General features: G+C 37.5%; 1 protein-coding gene across 2 annotated transcripts; it reads right to left on the minus strand.

Annotated features, from left to right (window-relative positions):
* Window positions 1-2270: 2270 nt before the first annotated feature.
* On the minus strand, window positions 2271-21701 carry Aadac (arylacetamide deacetylase). 2 transcript variants are annotated; one of them, XM_052178712.1, is made up of 5 exons: window positions 21567-21701; window positions 14587-14809; window positions 13285-13354; window positions 12143-12314; window positions 2271-2867 (listed from the first exon to the last, which is right to left on the minus strand). In XM_052178712.1, the coding sequence occupies exons 1-5, from the start codon at window positions 21699-21701 to the stop codon at window positions 2271-2273; spliced, it is 1197 nt and encodes a 398-aa protein (XP_052034672.1). The 2 variants fall into 2 exon arrangements, with proteins under 2 accessions (XP_052034672.1, XP_052034671.1); XM_052178711.1 differs by having other exon boundaries at window positions 13285-13350; window positions 14583-14809.
* Between the last annotated feature and the right edge of the window lie 1734 nt (window positions 21702-23435).

The following is a 23435-nucleotide window of genomic DNA, read 5'->3' on the forward strand; positions in this document are numbered from 1 at the left end:
TTTTGCTGAAAACAGAATTTTCAAAGGGTGAATGATGTTTAGAAAGAATATAAACATAATCTCACAAACAGTGAAAGGGGAATCTTGCATACTACACCATGCAACATTTTGCTTGTCTTCACTGGTCTTCACTTCATAAACAGAAACTTGCCAAAGAACTTCTGGTGCTATTCAGCCCACTTCTGGCTGCTTCTGCTGACTAGATTGTGCCACTAATGAATAGTACTTGGTGTTAACTATTGAAGTAGACTGCTGGAATCCTGACAACCAAGAGTGAAGTAGCCTCAATGAACTTATTTCTAAACACATTCACAACACTCTTTTCCTATTAATTGTCTTTTCCCCTTACCTCTGGTCATTGGGCTAGAAGGGAGGTTGAAGTTTTGAAGATCCCTAAATAAAGTAAGTTTTGAAAATTTTAAGCTTACAGGCATATTTATACATCATTTGAGCTATTTGAACATAGTTATAATTATTTTTTTCAGTTATTTTTCTGATTATTTCCAGTTCATATTTATCAGGTCCCTTATTGTAGGATTAGGAATTTTTGGAAGAGACATGATACCTTGAATTTTCTTATTGTTTTCCTGCTTAAATTGCACATCTGAAGTGATCTGGTTGAGTAATAGTGTGGATTAGGAGTTAGAGGTCTGTGGACTTGAGGCCTGTTATCCTCAGAGTAAAAGGAGCTGAAAAATGTAGATAGGGGTCATGAGGTCCATGGACCTCCTTTGCTGAAATGCACTTTTATAGTTCTTAATACATTATGTAATAATTTTTTATTTGAAACTTTTCTTAGCTCTTTTGCTACTTGACAGTGTTACTGAGGCATCATTGCATCTCTTATACTAGTGTGAGAAACAGATGTATATACAAGCTCACACAACTAGTATAGAAGAAAGCCAAGGCTATAAGACATTAGTACAATGCCTTGAACTTTAGCCAACTTTAAGCAGAACATTTTCCTTGAGTCAGTGGGAATAGAAACTAGATAATTCAGAAAGTAACACTTCACTACTTTCTAGATCTACTTCCAAAGTTCTGAAAAAAAGAATGTTGCATTCGTTAGGAAGTATGAAAGTAGAACAGCATAAATACATTGTTGTGAGCACATGGATTTTGAACTAATAAGTTGCCATTCTCTTCAGTATTAGTGAATGGGTAACAATGTTAACTAAATTAAAATAACTTAAAGTAAGCACTGGGTGGCATGATACTCCAAAAACTATGTAAATTGTGTTATAATTGTGTTTTCTTTCAAAATATAAAGTATGTATCAATGGCAACAGGGATAGTAGGACCAAATTTAATGCCAACAATGAAGTATAAAATGGAATTTAGTTTCTCAAATGTAAAGCCATTGATGTTGCCATGCCATGTACTTGAGTATCATTCTTACAGTTGTTATTTTATTGAGGTTTGGTCTGTTCCTATACTTGTCACAAGTCATAGCCTAACTTTTGCTGTGCAAATCTTGTTATTTAATTTAAAACTATTTGTTGACTAAAGATGCCTATAGCTTTTCGCTGAGCAGAAGAGAGGTAAGCAGAGCTTCAGTTCTCAGGCTTGTGGTCTGAGGCAAAGATCACTATGGAGGAGAGAAGAAGAAGAAGGAAGATGCCATGGGGTAGGTGGATTAGGGGAGCAGGGCCAGTGATGGTCAGTTGGAATAGAAGCATCCCACGTAGATCATGGCAAGTTATATCTTGGAGTTATTGACAGGGAAGTTGACAAAATAGCATATAGGGTTGATACCGGCCCAGCTCTAATGATTTAAAACTTATTATAAATATAAAGATTTTGTGTCTTTTATTTGAGAACTAAATGATCTAAGTTGTGGTAGAAACCCCCCCAATGAATGATTATTCCAACAGTATCTAGATTTAGAACATATTTTATTACTCCACTTCTTTAAGCTCAAATTTTCTTATGTGTAAAATAGTAATGAGTAGTAAAAGTGCAGTATATAATTGTTATGTAATTTGCACTTGGTGACAGTTTGTAAAGTACCATTTTCATGAGAAATATGAATTTGGATTGTCAGTACCCACATAAAACTCTAGTTTGGAGGTATGTGTCTGTAGATAAATACAGCATAAATAATGAAAAATGATGTTTGTTAATAATAGAAGTAACAAAACATGGAAGCTATCAGCTCATTAGAAACAACAAAGGTCTTAAACAGAACATAAAACCTCAAAACCATGTTTACTAGTTTATTTCTTATTTTATTGTTTATATATCTTCAATAAAACATTTTGCAGGTTTTGCTACAGATTTTTGATAAGCCAACTGAAGTACTGATTTTGCATTCTATTTGTAATTTTTAAACCAGGAAGGGAAAATGCTCCATGGAATCCATCTTCAAAATGGTGATGAGTCACATGAGCTCCAACATTCCGAAGCCGCTGGACATACATGAGTCCATCATCTCTTAGGACATCATACTGACAAGTGATGATATAGGTCAGAGGTAAATGATGCAATATATTGTCATTGGCCAACAGAGGGCATGCCTTTACATCTACAAACCCTGGATATTTCTGAACCAGCTCAGAATTTCCAGGGGTGGGATTTTTATAAAAGTGACCTTTCTTATATCTCTCAGGAAGTAAGGAACTCCAATTCACAAACTGTAACAAATGGCTGAATTCCGTGGGTACATGTTGGTTGAGAAGCATGGCTTTCTTCAGGTCTTGGTCTGTAGTAAAGTATTCACTCCAGAACCTGACCATTAATGACCTGGTTAAAAGTGGATAATGTGAACCTTCTTGTTGTGATGGTAGATTTGTATCAAGAGCCTGAAGGGCAGGATATATTAAGGCTTGGACCTTAAGTTTGATCTTGACATCTGGATCCTGTAGAAGCTGAAAAGGATTTAAAATTGCATTTGAATGACTATTTTAATTAGTAGATATACTTTCATCTAAAAAAAATAAAATGAAGAAATAAGCTCAATTCAGATAATCAGATTCAACAGAAATATCTTATAATGTTTCCCTAATAAACATTAATTTCAATCAAATACCAATGAAGATTAGAAGCAGAGTTTTAACTGTTAATAAGCATTGTTTTACTTTGACACTGAGAGTTTATCTTTTCAACATATAAGGTGTGAGATAGTTTATGCATATCCTATTCAGGAGAATGAATGAGGGGAGGTTCTTCAATTTATCCTCATAGCTGTAACTCTGAGAAGGTTCCAATACTTACCTCAGACAAAAGTGTTCCTTTTAGTAGTGCATGTATTATGGAAGACAAGACACTGAATTCTAGAGTTAACTGTGTGGGACTTATTTGTCTTGAAAATGTTTTAGATCTAGAAATTTTCTCCATCTTTGTAGTCAATGAAGGTCTAAAGTACTGTATGATATTTTATAGAGATATTCAATAATTATGAATCAGAATTATTTAAAATTTATAATCTCTGGTTTCTGTCTCTGGCTTGGGTCCATTCTCTAGCACAGCACAACATACCGAAGTGTGTTGGGTATGTTAACATGTCTTAAGGAAGACAGCTTAACCACCCAGGAGTACAGAAAGGCCTGCCTGGCCAGGCAGAACCACCCTTGCCACTCAGAGGATCATAACCAGAACCCTCTGGAGGAAGCCCTCCAGTTTCCTTCTCCAGCTTAGGACCACCCTCTGCCACCATGTATCATATCCAAGTGACACACAGAGGTAGATAACTACTCAAGAGTGCAAAGAGGCCAGTCAGCACAGGTAGGCCCACTCCTGATGCTCAGAGGAAACAGCCAGAAACCCTGAGGACACAAGAGCCTAAGAACAGCCTGGGACAGAAGTCTTCTGATTTCTGCCTGCACCTAGAATTGATGGGGCCACAGAGCTTCATACACAAATACAACCACAAGAGAATGGGTCTTGCAGGAGTACCCACATACCTGTATACACAGAGGAGCACAGATACAGAGGCTTGCATGACAGACAAGCAACAGTCAGAGGCAGCAACACCAGCTAACACCAGAGATAACCAGCTGGCAAAAGTAAAACTCAATAGCATCACCAACAGAAACCAAGGCAACATGGCACCATCTGAAACAAGTTCTCCAACAACACCAAGTCCTGGATAATCCAACACAACAGAAAAGCAAGACCTGCATTTAAAAATCACATCTCATGATGCTGATAGAGGATTTCAAGAAGGACATAAATAAATCCCTTAAGGAAGTATAGGAATGCATGAGTCTACAGGTAGAAACCCTTAAAAGGGAAACACAAAAATTGCTTAAAGAAACACAGGAGAACATGGGTCAACAGATAGAAGCCCATAAAGAGGAAACACAAAAAAATCACTTATAGAAATTCAGGAGAACATAGGTCAACACAACGAAGTCCTGAAAGAGGAAACACAAAAATCCTTTAAAGAATTACAGGAAAACACAAACAAACAAGTGAAGGAACTGAAGAAAATCATCCAGGATCTAAAAATGAAAGGAAAAACAACTAAGAAATCAAAAAGGGAAACAACTTTGGAGATTGAAAACCTTAGAAAGAAATCAGGAATCATAGATGCAAGCATCAACAACAGAATACAAGAGATAGAAGAATCTCAGCTGCTAAAGATACCATAGAAAGCATTGACATAACAAAGAAAATGTAAAATGCAAAAAGCTTGTAACACAAAACATCCAGGAAATCCAAGACACAATGAGAAGATAAAACCTAAGGATTATAGGTATAGAAGAGAGTGAAGATTTCCAACTTAAAGGGCCAGTAAATGTCCTTAACAAAATTGTAGAAGAAAACTTCCCTAACCTAAAGAGATGCCCATGAACATGCAAGAAGCCTACAGAACTCCAAATAAATTTGACCAGAAAAGAAATTCCTCTCATCACATAATAATTAAAACACCAAATGTACTAAACAAAGAAAGAATATTAAAAGCAGTAAGAGAAAAAGGCCAAGTAACATATGAAGGAAAACCTATCAGAATTACACCAGACTTCTCACCAGAGGCCCTGAAAGCAAGAAGATCCTGAGCAGATCTCATATAGACTCTAAGAGAACACAAATGCCAGGCCAGATTACTATACCCACCAAAACTCTCAATCACCATAGGTGGAGAAACCAAGATATTCCATGATAAAACCAAATTATACAATATCTTTCCACAAATCCAGCCCTACAAAGGATAATAGTTGGAAAATGCCAATATAAGGAGAGCAACTACACCCTAGAAAAAGCAAGATAGTAACTTTCTTGCTTTTTAGCAACCCAAAAGAAGAATAGGAACCCAAAAGAAGATAACCACTCAAACATAAAAATAACATCAAAAATAACAAGAAGCAACACTCACTATTTCTTAATATCTCTTAACATCAGTGGAATCAATTCCACAATAAAAAGATATAGATTAACAGACTGGAAATGTAAACAGTAGCCAGCATTTTTCTGCATACAAGAAACATACCTCAGTATCAAAAAAAAAAAAAAAAACAAAACAACAAAAAAAAAAAAAAACAAAAAAAAACCACTACCTCAGAGTAAAAGGCTGGAAAACATTTTTCAAGCAAATGGTCCCAAGAAACAAGCTGGAGTAGTCATTATAATATCAGATAAAATTGACTTTAAACCAAAAGTCATCAAAAAAAGACACAGAAGGACACTGCACTTCATACTCATCAAAGGAAAAATCTACAAAGAACTCTAAATTCTGAACGTCTATGTTCCAACTGCAAGGGCACCCTCATTCATAAAAGGAACTTTACTAAAGCTTAAAGAACACATTGCACCTCACACAATAATTGTGACTTCAACACCCCCTTCTCCTCAATAGACCAATCAGGAAAAAGACAAACTAAACAGAGACACAGTGAAACTAACTAAAGTTTTGGACCAAAAGAATTTAGTAAATATATATAGAACATTTCATCTTAAATCAAAAGACTATATCTTCTTCTCAGCACCTCTTCCAAAATTGACCATATAATTGGTCACAAGACAGACCTCAACAGATATAAGAAGATCAAACTAATCCCATGCCTCCTATCAGATCGCTATGGAGTATGGGTGGTCTTCAATAGCAACAAAAACAACAGAAGGCGCACATACACATGTAAGCTGAACAATGCTCTATTCAATGATACCTTGCTCAAGGAAGAATTAAAGAAAGCAAAGACTTTTAAAATTTAATGAAAATGAAGGCACAACATGCCCAAACTTATGGGACACAATGAAAGTAGTGCTAAGAGGAAAACTCATAGCCCCAAGTGCCTCCAAAAAGATACTAGAGAGAACATACAATAGCAGCTTAACAACACACCTAAAAGCTCTAGAACAGAAAGAAGCTAATACACCCAGGAGGAGTAGAAGGCAGGAAATCATCAAACTGAGGGTTGAAATCAAACAAGTAGACACAAAAAGAACCATCCAAACTTCAACAAAACCAGGAGCTGATTCTTTAGATATACCCTTAGCCAGATTAAACAAGGGGCACAGACACAGTATCTAAATTAACAAAAACAGAAATGAAAAAGGAGATATAAGAACAGAAACTGAGGAAATTTAAAAAAAAAATCATCAGGTCCTATTACAAAAGCCTATACTCAACACAACTGGAACATCTAAATGAAATGGACAATTTCCTAGACAAATACCAAATACTAAAATTAAATCAGGATCAAATAGAACATCTAACTGTCCCATAATCCCTAAAGAAATAGAAGCAATCATTGAAAGTCTACCAACAAAAAAAAAGCAAGATGCCTTTTTTGCAGAATTCTCTCAAACCTTCAATGAATACCTAAAACAAATAATTTTCAAACTAGCCCACAAAATAGAAACAGAAGGAACATTACCCAACTAGTTCTATAAAGCCACAACTGCGCTGATACCAAAACCACAGAAAAATCCAATAAAGAAAGAGAACTTCAGACCAATTTCCCTTATGAATACTGATGTAAAAATACTCAATAAAATTCTTCCAAACCATATCCAAGAACACATTAAAATGATCATTCACCACGATCAAGTAGGCTTCATCCCAGGGATGAAAGGATGGTTCAATATATGGAAATCCATCAATGTTATCCACTACATAAACAAACTCAAAGAAAAAAATATATGGTCAGTTCAATAGATGCTGAAAAATCATTTGGCAAAATTCAGCATCCTTTCATGTTAAAGATCTTGAAAAGAACAGGAATTCAAGGCCCATACCTAAACATAGTAAAAACAATATACAGCAAACCAGTAGCCAACATCAAACTAAATGGAGAGAAACTTGAAGCAATCCCACTAAAATCAGGGTCTAGAAAAGGCTGCCCTCTCTCTCCCATATCTATTCAATATAGTACTTGAAGTTCTAGCTAGAACAATTAGACAACAAAAGGAGGTCAAAGGGATACAAATTGGAAAGGAAAAAGTCAAATTATCACTATTTGCAGATGATATGGTAGCATACTTAAGTGACCTAAAAAACTCTACCAGAGAACTTCTACAGTTGATAAACAACTTCAGCACAGTGGCAAGATATAAAACAAATCAGTAACCTTCCTATACTCAAAGGATAAACAGTCTGAGAAAGAAATTAGGGAAACGACACCCTTCACAATAGTCAAAAACCAGATAAAGTATCTTGGTGTGACTCTAACCAAACAAGTGAAAGATCTGTATGACAAGAACTTCAAGTCTCTGAAGAAAGAAATTGAAGAAGACCTAAGAAGGTAGAAAGATCTCCCATGCTTGTGGATTGGCAGGATTAATATAGTAAAAATGGCCATCTTGCCAAAAGCAATATACAGATTCAATGCAATCCTCACCAAAATTCTAACTCAATTCTTCATAGAATTGGAAAGAGAAATTCTCATATTCATCTGAAATATCAAAAAACCCAGGATAGTGATAACTATTATCAACAGTAAAAGAACTTCTGGGGGAATCAGTATTCCAGACCTAAAGTAGTACTACAGAGCAATAGTGTTAAAAACTGCACGGTATTGGTACAATACCAGGCAGGTAGATCAATGGAATAGAATTGAAGACCCAGAAATGAACCCACACCCATATGGTCACTTGATCTTTGACAAAGGAGCTAAAACCATCCAGTGGGAAAAGATAGCTTTTTCAACAAATTGTGCTGGCTCAACTGAGGGCTAGCGTGCAGAAGAATGCAAATCAATCCATTCTTATCTCCTTGTACTAAGCTCAAGTCCAAGTAGATCAAGGACTTCCACATAAAACCAGACACACTGAAACTAATAGAAAAGAAACTGGGGAAGAGCATTGAACACGTGGGCACAGGGGAAATTTTCCTGAACAGAACATCAATAGCCTATGTTCTAAGATCAAGATTTGACAAATGGGACCTCATAAAATTAAAAGGTTTTTTTAAGGTAAAGGACACTATCAATAGGACAAAACAGCAACCGACTAATTGGAAAAAGATCTTTACCAACCCTACATCCAACAGAGGGCTAATGTCCAATATATACAAAAAAACCTCAAGAAGTTAGACTCCTTAGAATCAAATAACCTTATTTAAAAATGGGGTATAGAACTAAATAAAGAATTTTCACCAGAGGAATATTGAATGGCTGAAAAGCACCTAAAAAAATGTTCAACATCCTTAGTCATCAGGAAAATGCAAGTCAAAACAACCCTGAGATTTCACCTCATACCACTCAGAATGACTAAGATAAAATACTCAGGAGACAGCAGGTACTGGCAAGGATGTGGAGAAAGAAGAACATTCTTCCACTGCTGGTGGGATTGCAAGCTGATAGATCTACTCTGGAAATCAGTTTGGCGGTTCCTCAGAAAACTGGGCATAATACTACTTACTGGAAGACCCTGTTATACCACTCCTGGGCATATACCCAGAGGGTTCTCTAGCGTGTAATAAGGACACTTGCTTCACTATGTTCATAGCAGCCCTATTTATAATAGCCAGAAGTTGGAAATAACCCAGATGTCCGTCAGCGGAGGAATGGATACAGAAAATGTGATATATATATACAATGGAGTACTATTCAGCCATTAAAAACAATGAATTCATAAAATTCTTAGACAAATGGATGGAACCAGAAAATATCATCTTGAGTAAGGTAACCCAGTCACAAAGAATACTTATGGTATGCACTCACTGATAAGTGGATATTAGCCCAGAGGCTTGGAATACCCAAGACACATTTCACATATCAAATGATGCCCAAGAAGGAGGAAGGACAAAGGATGGATACTCTGGTCCTTTGTAGAAAGGGAAACAAAATACCCACATATGGAGATATAGAGACAAAGGGTGGAGCAGAGTCTGCGGAAAAGACCACTGAGAAACTACCCCACCCAGGGATCCATCCCATGTACAGTTACAAATCCCTGACACTATTGTGGATGCCCACAAGTGCTTGCTGACTGGAGCAGAATATAGCTGCAACCTGGGAGGCTCTGCTAGTGCATGAGAGTCAGACAGGAACACTCTGAGCCTGTCATTGAACTGAGCACAGCATCCCCAATAGAGGAGCTAGAGAAAGGACCCAAGGAGCTAAGGGGTTTGCAGCGCCATAGGAGAAACAACAATATAAGTCACCCAGTAGTCTCAGAGCTCCCAGGGATAAAACTATCAACCAAAGAGTACACATGGAGTTACCCATGACTCGAGACATATAGGCAGCAGAGGATGTTCTTGTTATACACCAAAGGTAGGAGATGCCCTTGGTCCTTGAAAGACTTGAAGCCTTAGTGTAGAGGAATACCAAGACAGAGAAACTGGAGAGGGTTGATTGAGGAAGGGGAGATGGCTTATGGAATTTTGGGGGGAGGGTGACCAGTCAAGGGGACAACATTTGCAATGTAAAGAATATATCTAATAAAAAATAAAATAAAATATAAAATAAAAACAGTGGAAAAATAACTAAAAAAATAAAATAAAATTTATAGAAGTGGATATATATGAAAGAATAACTAATTGATAGTGCAACAGGAAAAATAAATATATGTTTAAAGATGTTAGAAAAAAAAGTAAGTTCACAATTGGATACTGCTTTAGTTTTAAAAATTCTTGCCTCTTGATGTATATACCTCATGTTATACTATGTTGCCTTTCATAGCAATGAGGTATATGGGATATAGATTCAAACTGTAGAATATTTTGGATATTTGTTTTATAGGATATTAGAGCACACCACAGAATTTGTAGCATCTGTTCTTTGAAAGTAAAAACGTTGCCTTAAATATAGCAGTATGTGGCAAATGAATTTCAAACACAGTAGCAAAATATCCTGAAATGATATGAGCAATTCAGATCTTAAAATTACCAATATTTATCAAGCAAATGATAACTATAAACATATTAATTACTTCTATAGTTTTGTGTTAAATTTTTTTCCTTTGGGCAATTTCATTATTCTGATACCCAAAGATTTAATATTAGTTTGGGCATCTTCCAATTAACAATACTGCAGTTATAATAGTTAGTGTCATTGATCAACTTTACTAGTAAAATCAGAGAGAGAGAGAGAGAGAGAGAGAAAGAGAGAGAGAGAGAGAGAGAGAGACAGAGAGACAGAGAGACAGAGAGACAGAGAGACAGAGAGACAGAGAGAGAGAATAGAAGTATTGTGACAAATATTTCTAGTCCAGATGTTTCTGCAATATTTTAGCATGCTCATAAATTCATATGTTCTTACTTGCTAAGAACCAGCCTTGGCTTGGAGAGGAGTTCTTGAGAGAAGGGGTGTTTGAGAGCCTTGAACAAAATGATTCAATGTCAATTTGTCAGATATAAGCTGATGGCTTATGTTCTGTTCAAGACAATTTTCTCTGGAGATCTCTCGTCAGTTTCCCCAGATAGCTCAGCTCTTAGAGACCAAGACATAATTTTTTATTTATCAATTCAGTCATTTATTCCAGGTTCCCCTTTGATTATCCCACAAATCAGCATTTCATGACCCCAGCCCCCTGATTCTTTTTTTGCATAATTTTCTTTTTATTTTTATTTATTCTCTATATTCTTTGTTTACATTCCAAATGATTTTCCCTTTCCAGGTTTCCCCCTCCTCATAAGTCCCATAAGCCCTCTTCCCTCTGCCCATTTCCCAATCAACCCCCTCCCACTTCTCTGTCCTGGTAATCCCCTACATTGCTGCATCAAGCCTTTCCAGGACCAGGGCCCTCTCCTTCCTTCTTCTTGGGAATCATTTGATATGTGAATTGTGTCTTGGGTATTCAGAGCTTCTGGGCTATTATCCACTTATTAGTGACTGCATTCCATATGTGTTCTTTTGTGAATGGGTTACCTCACTTAGGGTGATATTTTCCAGTTCCAACCATTTGCCTAAGAATTTCATGCATTCATTGTTTTTAATTGTTGAGTAGTCTCTCAATGGAGGATGGATGCAGAAAATGTGGAATACAGAATAGAATACTACTCAGCCCCCTGATTCTTAGAAAAAGACAACAAGCACATTATTTTTAACCATTAAAAATTAATTCAGAGATCTCCCTGCCTTTGTAATCACAAACAATAAACTTAGCTGGGTGGGATTATCATTCTGATCATGCCTTGACCTAAATTCATTCTGTCTCAGGCTGACCTTGAACTCAGGAATCTACTTGCCTTTGTATCTGCCTGCCTTTGTATTTTTCTGACAAGCTAGCCCATAGTGCAGCTGTCTCTCTTCTTTTTGATCCATGAAATCCTTCATGTAACGAATATTGCATCCTTATATTTTACATAGTTGAGAAATTACATATTTTTGAATTCATGTTTTCACAGTTCTTTCCCACCGCCTTAAGCTTGAAGGTCACAGCATTTGCCATTTTTGCAACAGTCATAGACATACCTTCACCTCTTGTATTCATGCTGTCTCTGATTGACATGGAGTCATTAACCTTGGCAAAGGGGCCATTCCCTGATAACTTTGGCAGGAACAATACTTCCTAAAGGAGGAATATGCAGTAAAAATGTCTTTTTATACAAACAAACCTCATGCCCAGCTGCTGTCTTCATTGAGGCCTTGCCATGCTGGCTTTGCTCCATGTGTGGGAAATCATGTCACACTGTTCCTTCTATGACTATAAAGGACTCAGCACTCATTGACCTTTAGATCAGGAGGATCTATGTCTGAGGAAATATGTTTATATGTAGGGTGTTATAAATATCAAACAGGCCCTAGAAGCCTACCTGTTGGGTCACAGCTGCGGCTAAGTTTCCACCGGCACTGTCCCCAGACACACCGACTCTTCTAGGATCTACACCATATTTTTCAAGAATGTCTTCTTGTAAGAACCATCGTAAACTACGATACACATCTTCAAACTGTCTTGGAAAATGGTATTTTGGGGCTAAGCCATAGCTGTGTGAGGAATAACAGTTTCAAGTTAATGCAATTTAATTAAAGATATGTGGTATACCTCTAAACTAAAAGTCCATTTTTTCTTTAATAAACATAATATTACTGCTAGCTTTATGCCTACAGAGTCTCCCTTATAACGCCTTCTCTGATTTAATTACTATACTAGTAATTCCTGGAATAAAAAGTGTGAATTAGCCTTGTTGAATCAAAAAAAGAAATAAGAGTGAAAGAATAATGGATAAAACTTTCCCTTAATAAAGTCTCCCAGTACATTCTTTTTAAATTAGTGTACTATACTGAAAATTAATCAAGTAAAATATCTTATTAATTTTTGTTTGAGCTTCATCAATAACAAAACTACCTATATGATTTTTGTACTTTATTAATTACTTCATTTTCTGTTAATTTCCATCAAACTGATTTCTTATCAGATATTGCCCTATTATGCTATGTTTGAGAATATGTCATTGCCTGTTTTCATGTTTAGCTTGAGGACAAATTATTTTCAGGGATGATTCTGCCATGATATATGGTAAACTAACCTTTTAAATATATTTTATCATGTAATTCTCAGAAAGACTATACTGTACAAAAATTATGTGATTCTTAGTTCACTTGTTGATAAACTATACTTAATTAATAATATATGGCATATAAAAAGTCTCCAGGAAAAACTCATTTTCCTGTGATTCTATGACTCTAAGCGCTCATTCTGCTGAAGGAAAACTAGGCTAGAATTCCCACACAGGTTCTTTGTACACATGATGCACCATTGTTATTGTGTTCTAATGATTTCTATACTTTCTCTGTTGATTCCTGGTTGATTTAAGTGTTTCGTGATGCTTTTTTGTTTTGGTATCTCTGACTCTATGAAGCACTCCAGTAAATTAATTAATTAATAACCAAGATATTGGTTTCCTCCTAGAGAAAGCATATGGCTAAGCACTGAAGAAGTAAACCATGGTCTTACTCAGTTGACACAACAACAGCATCAAGTTTATGGGCTGTCCGTCTTGATAGAGTGTCATACATGAAGCTGCCTGAAATCAAGAAAACCGAGTGAGAGGCTGCCAAGCAAATGGATGGAAAGCCAATCAGCAAAACCACATCAGTGCATGCTGTTCCTCACAGCCGTTCTGCAAATGAGGGGAGGTACTTGTTCTATCCATTTCACATTGCTTATTCTAAAGCTCTGACATTCTTTTCAAGCTTCATGTCTTTCCCTTTCATTTAGCAGATTTTGCCTTTATATATTTTAGGAATATTATTGGAAATACAAATAACTTTACCAGAATTTAAGGAGTATACGGTCTACTAGAGTCAGAAGTTATCACAAAGCACAGAAACAAAATAATACTTGCTCTAATGGAGTTGTATAGAGAGTACTACCTAGAAACAGTATTAGACTTGAATGAGAGTTCCAGAAAGAGAAAGAGATAATCAAAGTCCTTATTCACACATTCACCCATAACTAGAGAGAGAGGGGCAAATGAGATTTTGGTGCTTCTCTCCCTTTAATAATGCAATAGTTCAGGAGTGGACTGTGTATATGCACGTGGGTTTGGGAAAGTATTCCAAATGCAGATAACATAGGTTAAAAATAAACCAGAGCCTGCAAAGTTACATCCAGGTTCTCAAGGATGAAACTACCTCATCCTTAAGTCTCACACCTCACATTCCAGAATACCTCATATTCCACCATCTTAAAATCAGCTTTAGAAACTGTCACAGGCTCCTCGAGTTATTATAAAATACATACAGTATAAAATAGATTAGATATATGATTATAGGTTATTTATATTTATATACTTACTTTCAATATAGTCAAATTATAATACACAACAGTATACAGTAATATATTATACTGTAAAATCTATATGTAACAAGTGCAATATGTAATGTCAAATAAACAGAGCATGTTCAGCTCTATGCTTTTACATCTGACATCTTTGTCTCACTTCTTTCATCTTAGTGCTTTATAAAAGACCACAGTGGCCACCTCTATTGGCTGCCATTCGCCTGTTCTTCAATTCTCTCACTCTCACTACAGCATTCCACCAATTACACAATAATAAAGTTCCATGTTCAAGAAGCCATTTTTCTTCCTTAGTGAGATTTTTCTATAGCTTTAAGTAGTAATTAATTCACCCTTCAGAAAAGAGCACATTAAACTGAAGTATTATTATCTAATTTATATATGACTTTATATGTTTTTTATGCTCAGTTAATATTGCATTTTATGGGACAGGAAAGCTCAACCAGTGGGACATACCAGCACTCCCCAAACACCAGCCACCACCATGAATATAAAACAAGCCCCGCCTGCGCATAGCTGACTTTCTTTTGGGTATGTATATGCGAACGTGAACACTGTCGAAAGTTGTCTCCATCACAGTGACATTCTTATCAGATGTGGGTGGGGCGTCTTGAAATCTCATAAGTAACTGTAATGTTTCCATGGAGTGATTTATTCCCAAACGTTCACCAAAAGAAGCCTAAGTAGAGAGGGAAAAAAATCAACAATTACAAGTGTGTGTGTGTGTGTGTGTGTGTGTGTGTGTAAATGCAGCCTGCTGAGTCCCTCTAGTGTTGCTCATGTGATACGTATTTATAGCTGACTGCTTGGGATTTGATAATCTGTCATGTCAAGGTCTTTTCCCTGGAGAAGATTGATTTTTCCCATTCTTTCCCATCATCTTATCACCTGTAACTCTTCAGCTATGGACAGGGTCTTATGACATTTCTGCCATCCACATTGGAAAGTCAGCTGGAGTTACTAGTACCCTTGTCTTGTTTACATCACCAGTTTCTGAGATTTCTTGAGTGCTGTTTCCTGTCGGACTGTGAAAGGCAATCTGTGTTCTGGTTGATAGGTTTAAACCCTAGTGACCCAATAGAGATTAATCTACTAGGGATGGAATGTCTGTTTGCTCATTCTCCCAAACACTGGGCCCCTGACACCATGAGGTCCTCAACTTCATATTTCTGTAGCTGTTGGTCTCATAAGGCCACGCCCCAAGCCCCTAGTATTCTGGCTGGACTTCACCCCCACAGTGACCTGGCTACATGCAGGTTTGCTCCGCCCCACCATTACCTGGCAACAGCCAGGTAGCCCAGCCCACTATAAGAAGGGCTGTTTGCCCCCTCCCCTATCTCTTACTTTCTCGCTCTCTTGTCTGTCTCTTGTCCCCTGCTCCCCATCTCTCTCCATTCCCTCTCCCTTGCACTCTATTCTTCTGCAATATGGCACTAAAACCAATAGATTGCTTCCCAGCATTTCCAGCCACCAGACCAGACTGAGGTCCCATGGGAAAACACATTAGCATGCTTCCCCCCCCCCCCCCCCCCCCGCCTCCTTTACCCTTAGGCCCTGGGGCTGACCAGGCTGCCCCTTCAGCTCTTCTGCAGTATCCAGAGACATCCTGTGATGCCTGAGACAGTCATACCTGGCCTCCTTGAGGCCTAGGGGCCCCGAGACTAAGCTTTCTTCACCCCCCCCCCCCGACCCCGCCCCTTGCAGAGCAGGTTCAGCAGCCTCCTATGGCCCAGATGCCTGCCCTGCAGTTGCTGGATGCTGGTTGAAGTCATGCTTTCTGTGTCTGCCCTGCCAGAACAGAAGAGCTCTGTCAGGGTGAGATTTTTTGCCATGCCCCCCCCCCCCTTTCCCCATGCTACAAGCCCAACAAGACATTGTGCCACCCTACAGTTTCCATGAGATAGATAGATAGATAGATAGATAGATAGATAGATAGATAGATATAGATATAGATGATATATGGATATAGATACAGATACACACACACACACACACACACACACACACACACACAACACTCTGTCACCACAGACATCTTGATCCTCTGGCTCTTAAACTTTTTCTGTCCTTTTGTGTATCATGTTCGTTGAACGTCAGGTTATAGTGGTTGTAGAGGTATCCATTGGTGTTAAGTATCCATAATTACAGGGTTTTTTTTGTAATTTTATTAATTGTGGCTTTTTGTTATGGTCTCTGCATGTATGTCTGTGGTACAAGGATGAATATTTAGAAGGAAATGAGAAATTATACTGCTTTTGTATAGTGGCAGGGGGAAGTTTTCCTCAAGGTCAGTCACCTTACCTGCCATAGTTCATTGACTGGGTTTATGATACCAGATAGAATTTTCTCCCCTATTGAGCAGGCCTTAAATCCAATAACATTGATGTTGGTTATCTCCAAGATGTGATGGCTACTGTTGCACCCTAGGGAACATCTTGCGATGCAGGCCATTCTTTTACTTTCTAGGTGTTTTAGCTGGGTAGAACTATATACTGCCCTACTCCCTCAATAGCACAGCTCCTGTGAGAGCTAGTTGTCAAGGAGGAAGCTTTCAGGTTCCAGCTAGATTCTTCCCATTCTTGTGTAGGTAGTACATGGTGTCTTCAACAACAAGGTCTTGCTTTCAATTTCTTGACAACCACCAGTGGCAACGGCAGCCTTTGCAAATGGATTTTTGTTATATATAGCAGCTGTGGCTCTTCGTGGGAGAATTTTTACCCTCAAGTGAAACTTCTTGAGTTAACATAAAACAATGTTTCCCTGTCATATTTTTCAGACAGTCATAGAATTCTCTATCTTTCCTCTTCTCCCTCTGTGTTGTCTTCCTATCCCAGTTTGCAGTTAATCCCTCGGTCCTGATTTCTCGTTCCTGCTGTGTCCTCCTATCCCTCTATTTTTCTTCTTCTCCCATGGCCTCTTCTAACTTTTCTTGTTTCTATAGTGGCTTTAGGTTATATACTAACATCTAAATATTGACAACTAAAATCCAAACATAGAGAACATGTGGCAATTGTCTTCTTGGATATGGGCTACCTCATTCAGTGTATTTTCTTTTGTAATGTATTTGTCCCTTATACATTACATCTCAACTGCAGCTCCTAGTTCTATGATTTCAGCTTTCTTCAGAACTGAATAATATACTGTAGTGTATATGTACCACATTTCCATTATCCATTCATCAGTTGAGGGACATTTTGGTTGTTTCCATTAGCTAGCTATTATGCCTAGAGCAACAATGAACATAGCTGAACAAGTATTTGTAGAGTATGATGTTGAGTCCTTTGGCCATGTGCCAATGAGTAGAATAGATGGGTCTTAGGGAAGATCTACTTTTAGCTTTTTGAGAATTTGTCAAGCTGATCTTCATAATGCTTGTACCAGTTTGCAATCTTAGCAAATGTGAATGAGAGAAACCCAGGCCAGTTAACACCAGAAAAGGACCAGATAGTGAGGGCAAGTATAAGACCATAAGCCACAGAGGCCAATATACTTTGGCACTATCAGAACACAGTTCTCCCACCACAGAAAGCCCTGGATATCCCAACACACCTGAAAACCAGGATGCTGACCTAAAACTCCTGTCTCATGAAGATAACAGGGTCCTTTAAGGAGGATATAAATAACTCACTGAAAGAAATACAGGAAAACACAGGTTAACAGGTAGAAGTCTTTAAAGAGGAAACAAATCCCTTAAAGAGATTCATTTTTGTATTTTAAAATAATTTTAATTTTGTCATTGTCTTAGTCAGGGTTTCTATTCCTGCACAAGCATCATGACCAAGAAACAAGCTGGGGAGGAAAGGGTTTATTGAGCTTACACTTCCAAGTTGCAGTTCATCACTAAAGGAAGTCAGGACTGGAACTCAAGCAGGTCAGGAAGCAGGAGCTGATGCAGAGGCCATGGAGGGATGTTTCTTACTGGCTTGCTTCCCCTGCCTCGCTTAGCTTGCTCTCTTATAGAACCCAAGAGCACCAGCCCAAAGGTGGAACCACCCACAAGGGTCCCTCTCCTCTTGATCACTAATTGAGAAAATGCCCCACAGCTGGATCTCATGGAGGCACTTCCCCAACTGAATTTCCTTTCTCTGTGATAACTCCAACCTGTGTCAAGTTGACACACAAAACCAGCCAGTACAATTGACCCCTTGTCAACTTGACAGACAAATACATCACTATTAAGCCTCAACCCTTACTTTCTTATTCATCCCCAAGACCTAAATTGCTTTAAAAGTACCACAGTCTTTACATATTAAAAGTTCATTCACCTTAAAATGTCCAATATCTTTCAAGTTCAAAGTCTTTTAAAATTTCAAAGTCTTTCAACTGTGGGCTTCACTAAAATACTTTCTTCCTTCAAGAGGGAAACATATCAGGGCACAGTCACAAGCAAAAGCGAAACTCAAACTCCAATGGTTCAATATCTGGGATCGAACTCATGATCTTCTGGGCTCCTCCAAAGGCTTGGGTCACTTCTTCAGCGCTGCACTTTGTAGCACACAGCTTCTCTTCTAGACTCCAGCTGCCTATACTCCACTGCTGCTGTTGTTCTTGGTGGTCATCTCATGGTACTGGCTGCTATCTTCCACTGTAATTAGTCTTCACCAATAGCCTCTCATAGGCTCTCATCAGGGTGACAAGCCTCTGCTCCTATGCATGACCCCTTCAAGTCCTGGACCATCAACTGCAACTGAGGCTCCACCTTTACCAATGGCCTTCCGTGGCCTCTGTGCCAAGAGCCTCAGCTGCTCTTCATGACCCCTTCATGCCTTCAAAACCAGTACCACCTGGGTGACTCATACACAGTACCAAGTCCAGCCACAGCACAAAATACAACTGTGGCTATCTCTGGAACACACTCTCTGTGCTCTCAGAAAACACTTCCAAGAAGATTTCATCTCAGTGATACTGGTCTCTTCTTAATCACCGCTAATTTCTTAGCTCCAGCTAACCAGCATCAATAGTCCCAGTAACACAAAGGGTTGCTTAAGTGGTTCTGGTATCTTGTTATTCACAGCTGATTCTTCAGCCCAAGCTAACCAAAACCACAGAATCTTCACAATCAAAACATGGCCACTGTAAGAGTCTTTAATCTTCCCTCTGAAATTTCACAAGCCAGGCCTCCATCTTTTGCACTGTTCTTAACATTGTCTTCCAAGTTCCTACAGAACTTTCCACAGAGCTCTTAATATTCTAATGGCTTTTCTAGTTCAAAGTTCCAAAGTCCTTCCACATTCCTCCCCAAAACATGGTCAGGTTGTCACAGGAATACCCCACTACACTGGTACCAATTTGTCTTAGTCAGGGTTTCTATTCCCGCACAAACATCATGACTAAGAAGCAAGTTGGGGAGGAAAGGGTTTATTGAGCTTACACTTCCAAGTTGCAGTTCATCACTAAAGGAAGTCAGGACTGGAACTCAAGCAGGTCAGGAAGCAGGAGCTGATGCAGAGGCCATGGAAGGATGTTTCTTACTGGCTTGCTTCTCCTGGCTTGCTCAGCCTGCTCTCTTATAGAACCCAAGAGCACCAGCCCAAAGGTAGTACCATCCACAAGGGGCCCTCCCCACTTGATCACTAATTGAGAAAATGCCCCACAGCAGGATCTCATGGAGGCACTTCCCCAACTGAAGCTCCTTTCTCTGTGATAACTCCAACCTGTGTCAAGTTGACACACAAAACCAGCCAGTACAGTCATTTTTCCTTATCTTTCACTTTGACTTATTTTATATTATAGATATTAACCTTCTATCAAACATATAGTTGGAAAAAATTGTCTCCCTCTGAGAAATTCCTCTTTACCACACTGATAGTTTTCTTTGCTCTTCAGAAGCTTTTTAATTATCTGAGGTCCCATTTAGATGACCTCAATTCCTGGGTAAAAGATATCCTATTTAGAAAAATTTCCCACACCTATATTGTATAGGGTACTTACTACATTTTCTTTTAGCATTTCAGATTTCATTTTGACCTTATTTTTTAAAGTCTATTTGGAGTTGATTTTCATGTAGTATGATGGATAAAGGTTTGACTTTATTCTTCGACATGTGCACATGTAGTTATCCCCAATATTTGTTGAAGCTGCTGTCCTTTCTCTAGTGTGTATTTTGGCATCATTGTCAAATAGCAAGAGCAAATGTGAATATACATTTGAATGTTCTCATTCAATAATCTACAAATCTTTATTTCTGTTCCTGTCATTAGCATGTAATACACTTCATGTTCTTTTACAATTTTGGCTTCAAAACATGACATGAATGCTTTTATATTTTTCACCTATAGAATTTGATATGCTAGTTAGAATGCCTTACTTTTAGTAATCACATTGCATTTTTTAATTTAAATTTTTTCATACAATATATTTTAGTTATGTTTTCCCACTTCCCAGTGAACCCAACTTTGTTTCTCTCTGTCTCTTTATCTCTCAAAAACCCACTAAAATTAAAACTAAAGCAAGCAAACAAAAAACCCTACCATAACAGAAAAATGCAAAAAAAAAACCCATAATCATATTTTTAGCAAAGGCACAGGAACAAGTAATATTAAATTATCCCCTATATAGTGCAATCTAAACATGTTTATAATGGTCTCCGGTATGTATGTGGAAAATTTAAACTTTATTTATGGTATAATGAAACATATTCATAGCTGACTGAATATCCCACAAAGATGCCAGAGCTACATACTAGAGGAAAAATAGCAAATGGTGCTGGCACAGCAGAGTGTCCACTTGTATAATAACTACATCCCCCAGTTAACTCTCACTCTGCACAAAAATAAAATGCAAATTGATGAAAAACTGCAATAGTAAACCCCAAACTCTGAAACTTCTAGAAAAGATTTTAGGCTCCACTCTAAATTTATAGGCACAGAAAAGGACTCTATAAATATAACTCCATTTTTTTTTTCGTAAACTAAAACCAACAACAGACAAATGCCACCTCCCAGAACTGAAAAGTTTCTATCCAGCAATAGAAACATAATGGAGTGCAGAGGAACCTAAACAAAATACCCATAGTGAATATACCAATAGTGGCTCCAGTTGGGAATTATACAGTCTTGTTTCCTGTGTTGCTAGGTTGTTTGTTTGTCTTGTTTTGTTTTGTTTTTAACCAATCAGCCTTAATAATTGTCCCACATGCACAGATTTCCATGCATGAATCTAAAACTACTGCATAGATTTCTATAATTAAACAGAATACTATTCCATTCTTCTTTTACTGAAGTTTATTCTTCTAAAAACCTTCACCTACAGTACTGTAAAGCACTCTCTCTTTCTATCCTTATTCCTTTTCCCTTTCCTTTCCCGCTTTCTGGTTGCTAACTGTATCTAGAATCAGATCTAGAGAAGGATTATGCTAAGAATCTTCTTTTGCAACTCCTACTTTCTCCTTTTTAAGTTATTCAGCATTCATAAGGTTGGTAAAATTCAGAACTTACCAAATCCATTACTATTTTTAGAAAGGTACTTTCCAATACTACTTTCCAAGGTTCTTCAATAGCATCTGGAAGAGGTATATAAATGTAATAAGCTACAAGCACCACAGAGATGAGAAGAAAAACGGTTCTCCCCATGCTTCCTTCTTCTCTTTCTGCTTTGGCAGCTAGCAAATACAACTGATTTCAAATCTTTGAATGTTGAATTTTAACCAGTCACAAAGTCTTACCTAACGTGTTCAGTCCAAATTCCACTGTGCAATCCCTTAATACACAGGCACTCCAAATCTACAAAGAATTTCAAAACAGAGGTTTTATCTCCAAGTTACTTCCTATATCAAACAGTATGTTGCTTAATAGTTTGCAATGAGAATAAATCATAAGAAAGGCATTATTATTCAGACTCTTACTTTTATGTAATGGGTATTGCAATGTATGAGAAAGACAGTGAATACGTAAAGTAGAAACTAAGAGAAGATCAATAACACCTTTAAAGCTATGTGAAATTTTAAAAAGATTTCCATTTCCCTTTATCCCCTCTGTGCCTTACTCTCCTACCTGATGAGAAACTCCAGGAATTTTTAATGATTGTTCAAGGGCTCTGCTTAGGAAGTAATTTTTGTTCTGTTTATATGATTTCTTTTGTTTAGAGATTACAGTATAGTTTATATCATGATCCTTTTTCTGTTCACAGCTCAACTGATTCCAGTCTCTACAGTCTTGACTTGAAAAACACATTTCTCTTTATTTTCTATTTGCCAACATTGATAATTAGACAATTCCCACTTTTATTCTGATATTCACATACTCCATGCCAAGCTCAACTTAATTATCTAACTTTCAGAATAGGTAGATTGCATCAAATAATCTCCATATCAATACTGGAATGGAAGGATGAGGAGTGTCAGACTACCTTTGAAAGAGTAAAGTACATATTTCTAAAGCTAATATTTTATATTGGATCCTGTTTCATGAAGGCTTTATCACTAAAGGTTAAAGGCTTTAGCACTATGAAAGAAAATAAAAGTGGAAAACCTTGGTCTACTTTTGTCTAATTACTATACAAGACTATCTGTGTTATGCACAAAGTGTTTTTTTCCATGTTATGAGACAGTGTTAGGTGGACAGATGGTCTTGCAGAAGTGATCAGTGAAGAAAAAAGAAGCCATGAATTTGAAAGAGCAGAAAATGGTCTGGAGGGAAAAAAGTGAGAAATGTTGTAACTATATTATAACCCCCCTCCAAATTAAAAAGAATTCTGCATCAGAAACTTCATCTAATTATTTGTATGAGTTGGTTGTTAGAATTGATTTGGTGATTTGGGGATACTAATTATCTTTATTTTTTTTTCATACCACGTGTGTTTGTTAGGTTTTTTTCATGGATATCTGCCCATTTGGGTTTTGATCATTAACTCAGACTTGTTTTTTCTTTTATGCTTTTAATGCATGTTGTCTTTCTTCTTTCAATAAACATACTGGCAATGCTCAGTAAAGACTAGGTTAGAGTAAAGTTGTGGCAATGTTTTTGTCTGTTGGAAATGTGTTCTGGGCCCCAGGATCTATCTCCAGTCTGCCATTGCGGGCTTACCCTATCATTGAAAACACCAGAATTTTAGCTTTAGAACATAAAGAACTCAATACCAAATTGATCAGCAAGTTTTCTTCCCACTGGCTACCTTTTTTTTGTCATACTGAGCCCTCTAGGGGAGAAATGATATAGTGCTTTTAAGTAGCATTGGAATGGATCTGCTGCAGTGCCAACTCCCCAAAGAGATGTTTTCACTGGTATAAGAGTGGCTTAAGTATTGTTGCTGAGTAAGCAATCCGTTTCTGATTAGATTGAGGCCTTTTCAGTAGGAGTGGGTTTCAT

Source organism: Apodemus sylvaticus, chromosome 4 (assembly GCF_947179515.1).
Source record: "Apodemus sylvaticus chromosome 4, mApoSyl1.1, whole genome shotgun sequence".
NCBI lineage: Eukaryota > Metazoa > Chordata > Mammalia > Rodentia > Muridae > Apodemus > Apodemus sylvaticus.

Excerpts from the sequence above, each read along its gene's own strand:
- Aadac (XM_052178712.1), bottom strand. The coding sequence starts at position 21,701 with ATGGGGAGAACCGTTTTTCTTCTCATCTCTGTGGTGCTTGTAGCTTAT. Across the intron at positions 14,810-21,566 it reads TAAAAATAGTAATGGATTTG|GCTTCTTTTGGTGAACGTTT; the intron begins GTAAGTTCTGAA and ends CTCTCTACTTAG. Across the intron at positions 13,355-14,586 it reads CTGGTGTTTGGGGAGTGCTG|GCAGCTTCATGTATGACACT; the intron begins GTATGTCCCACT and ends TCTTGATTTCAG.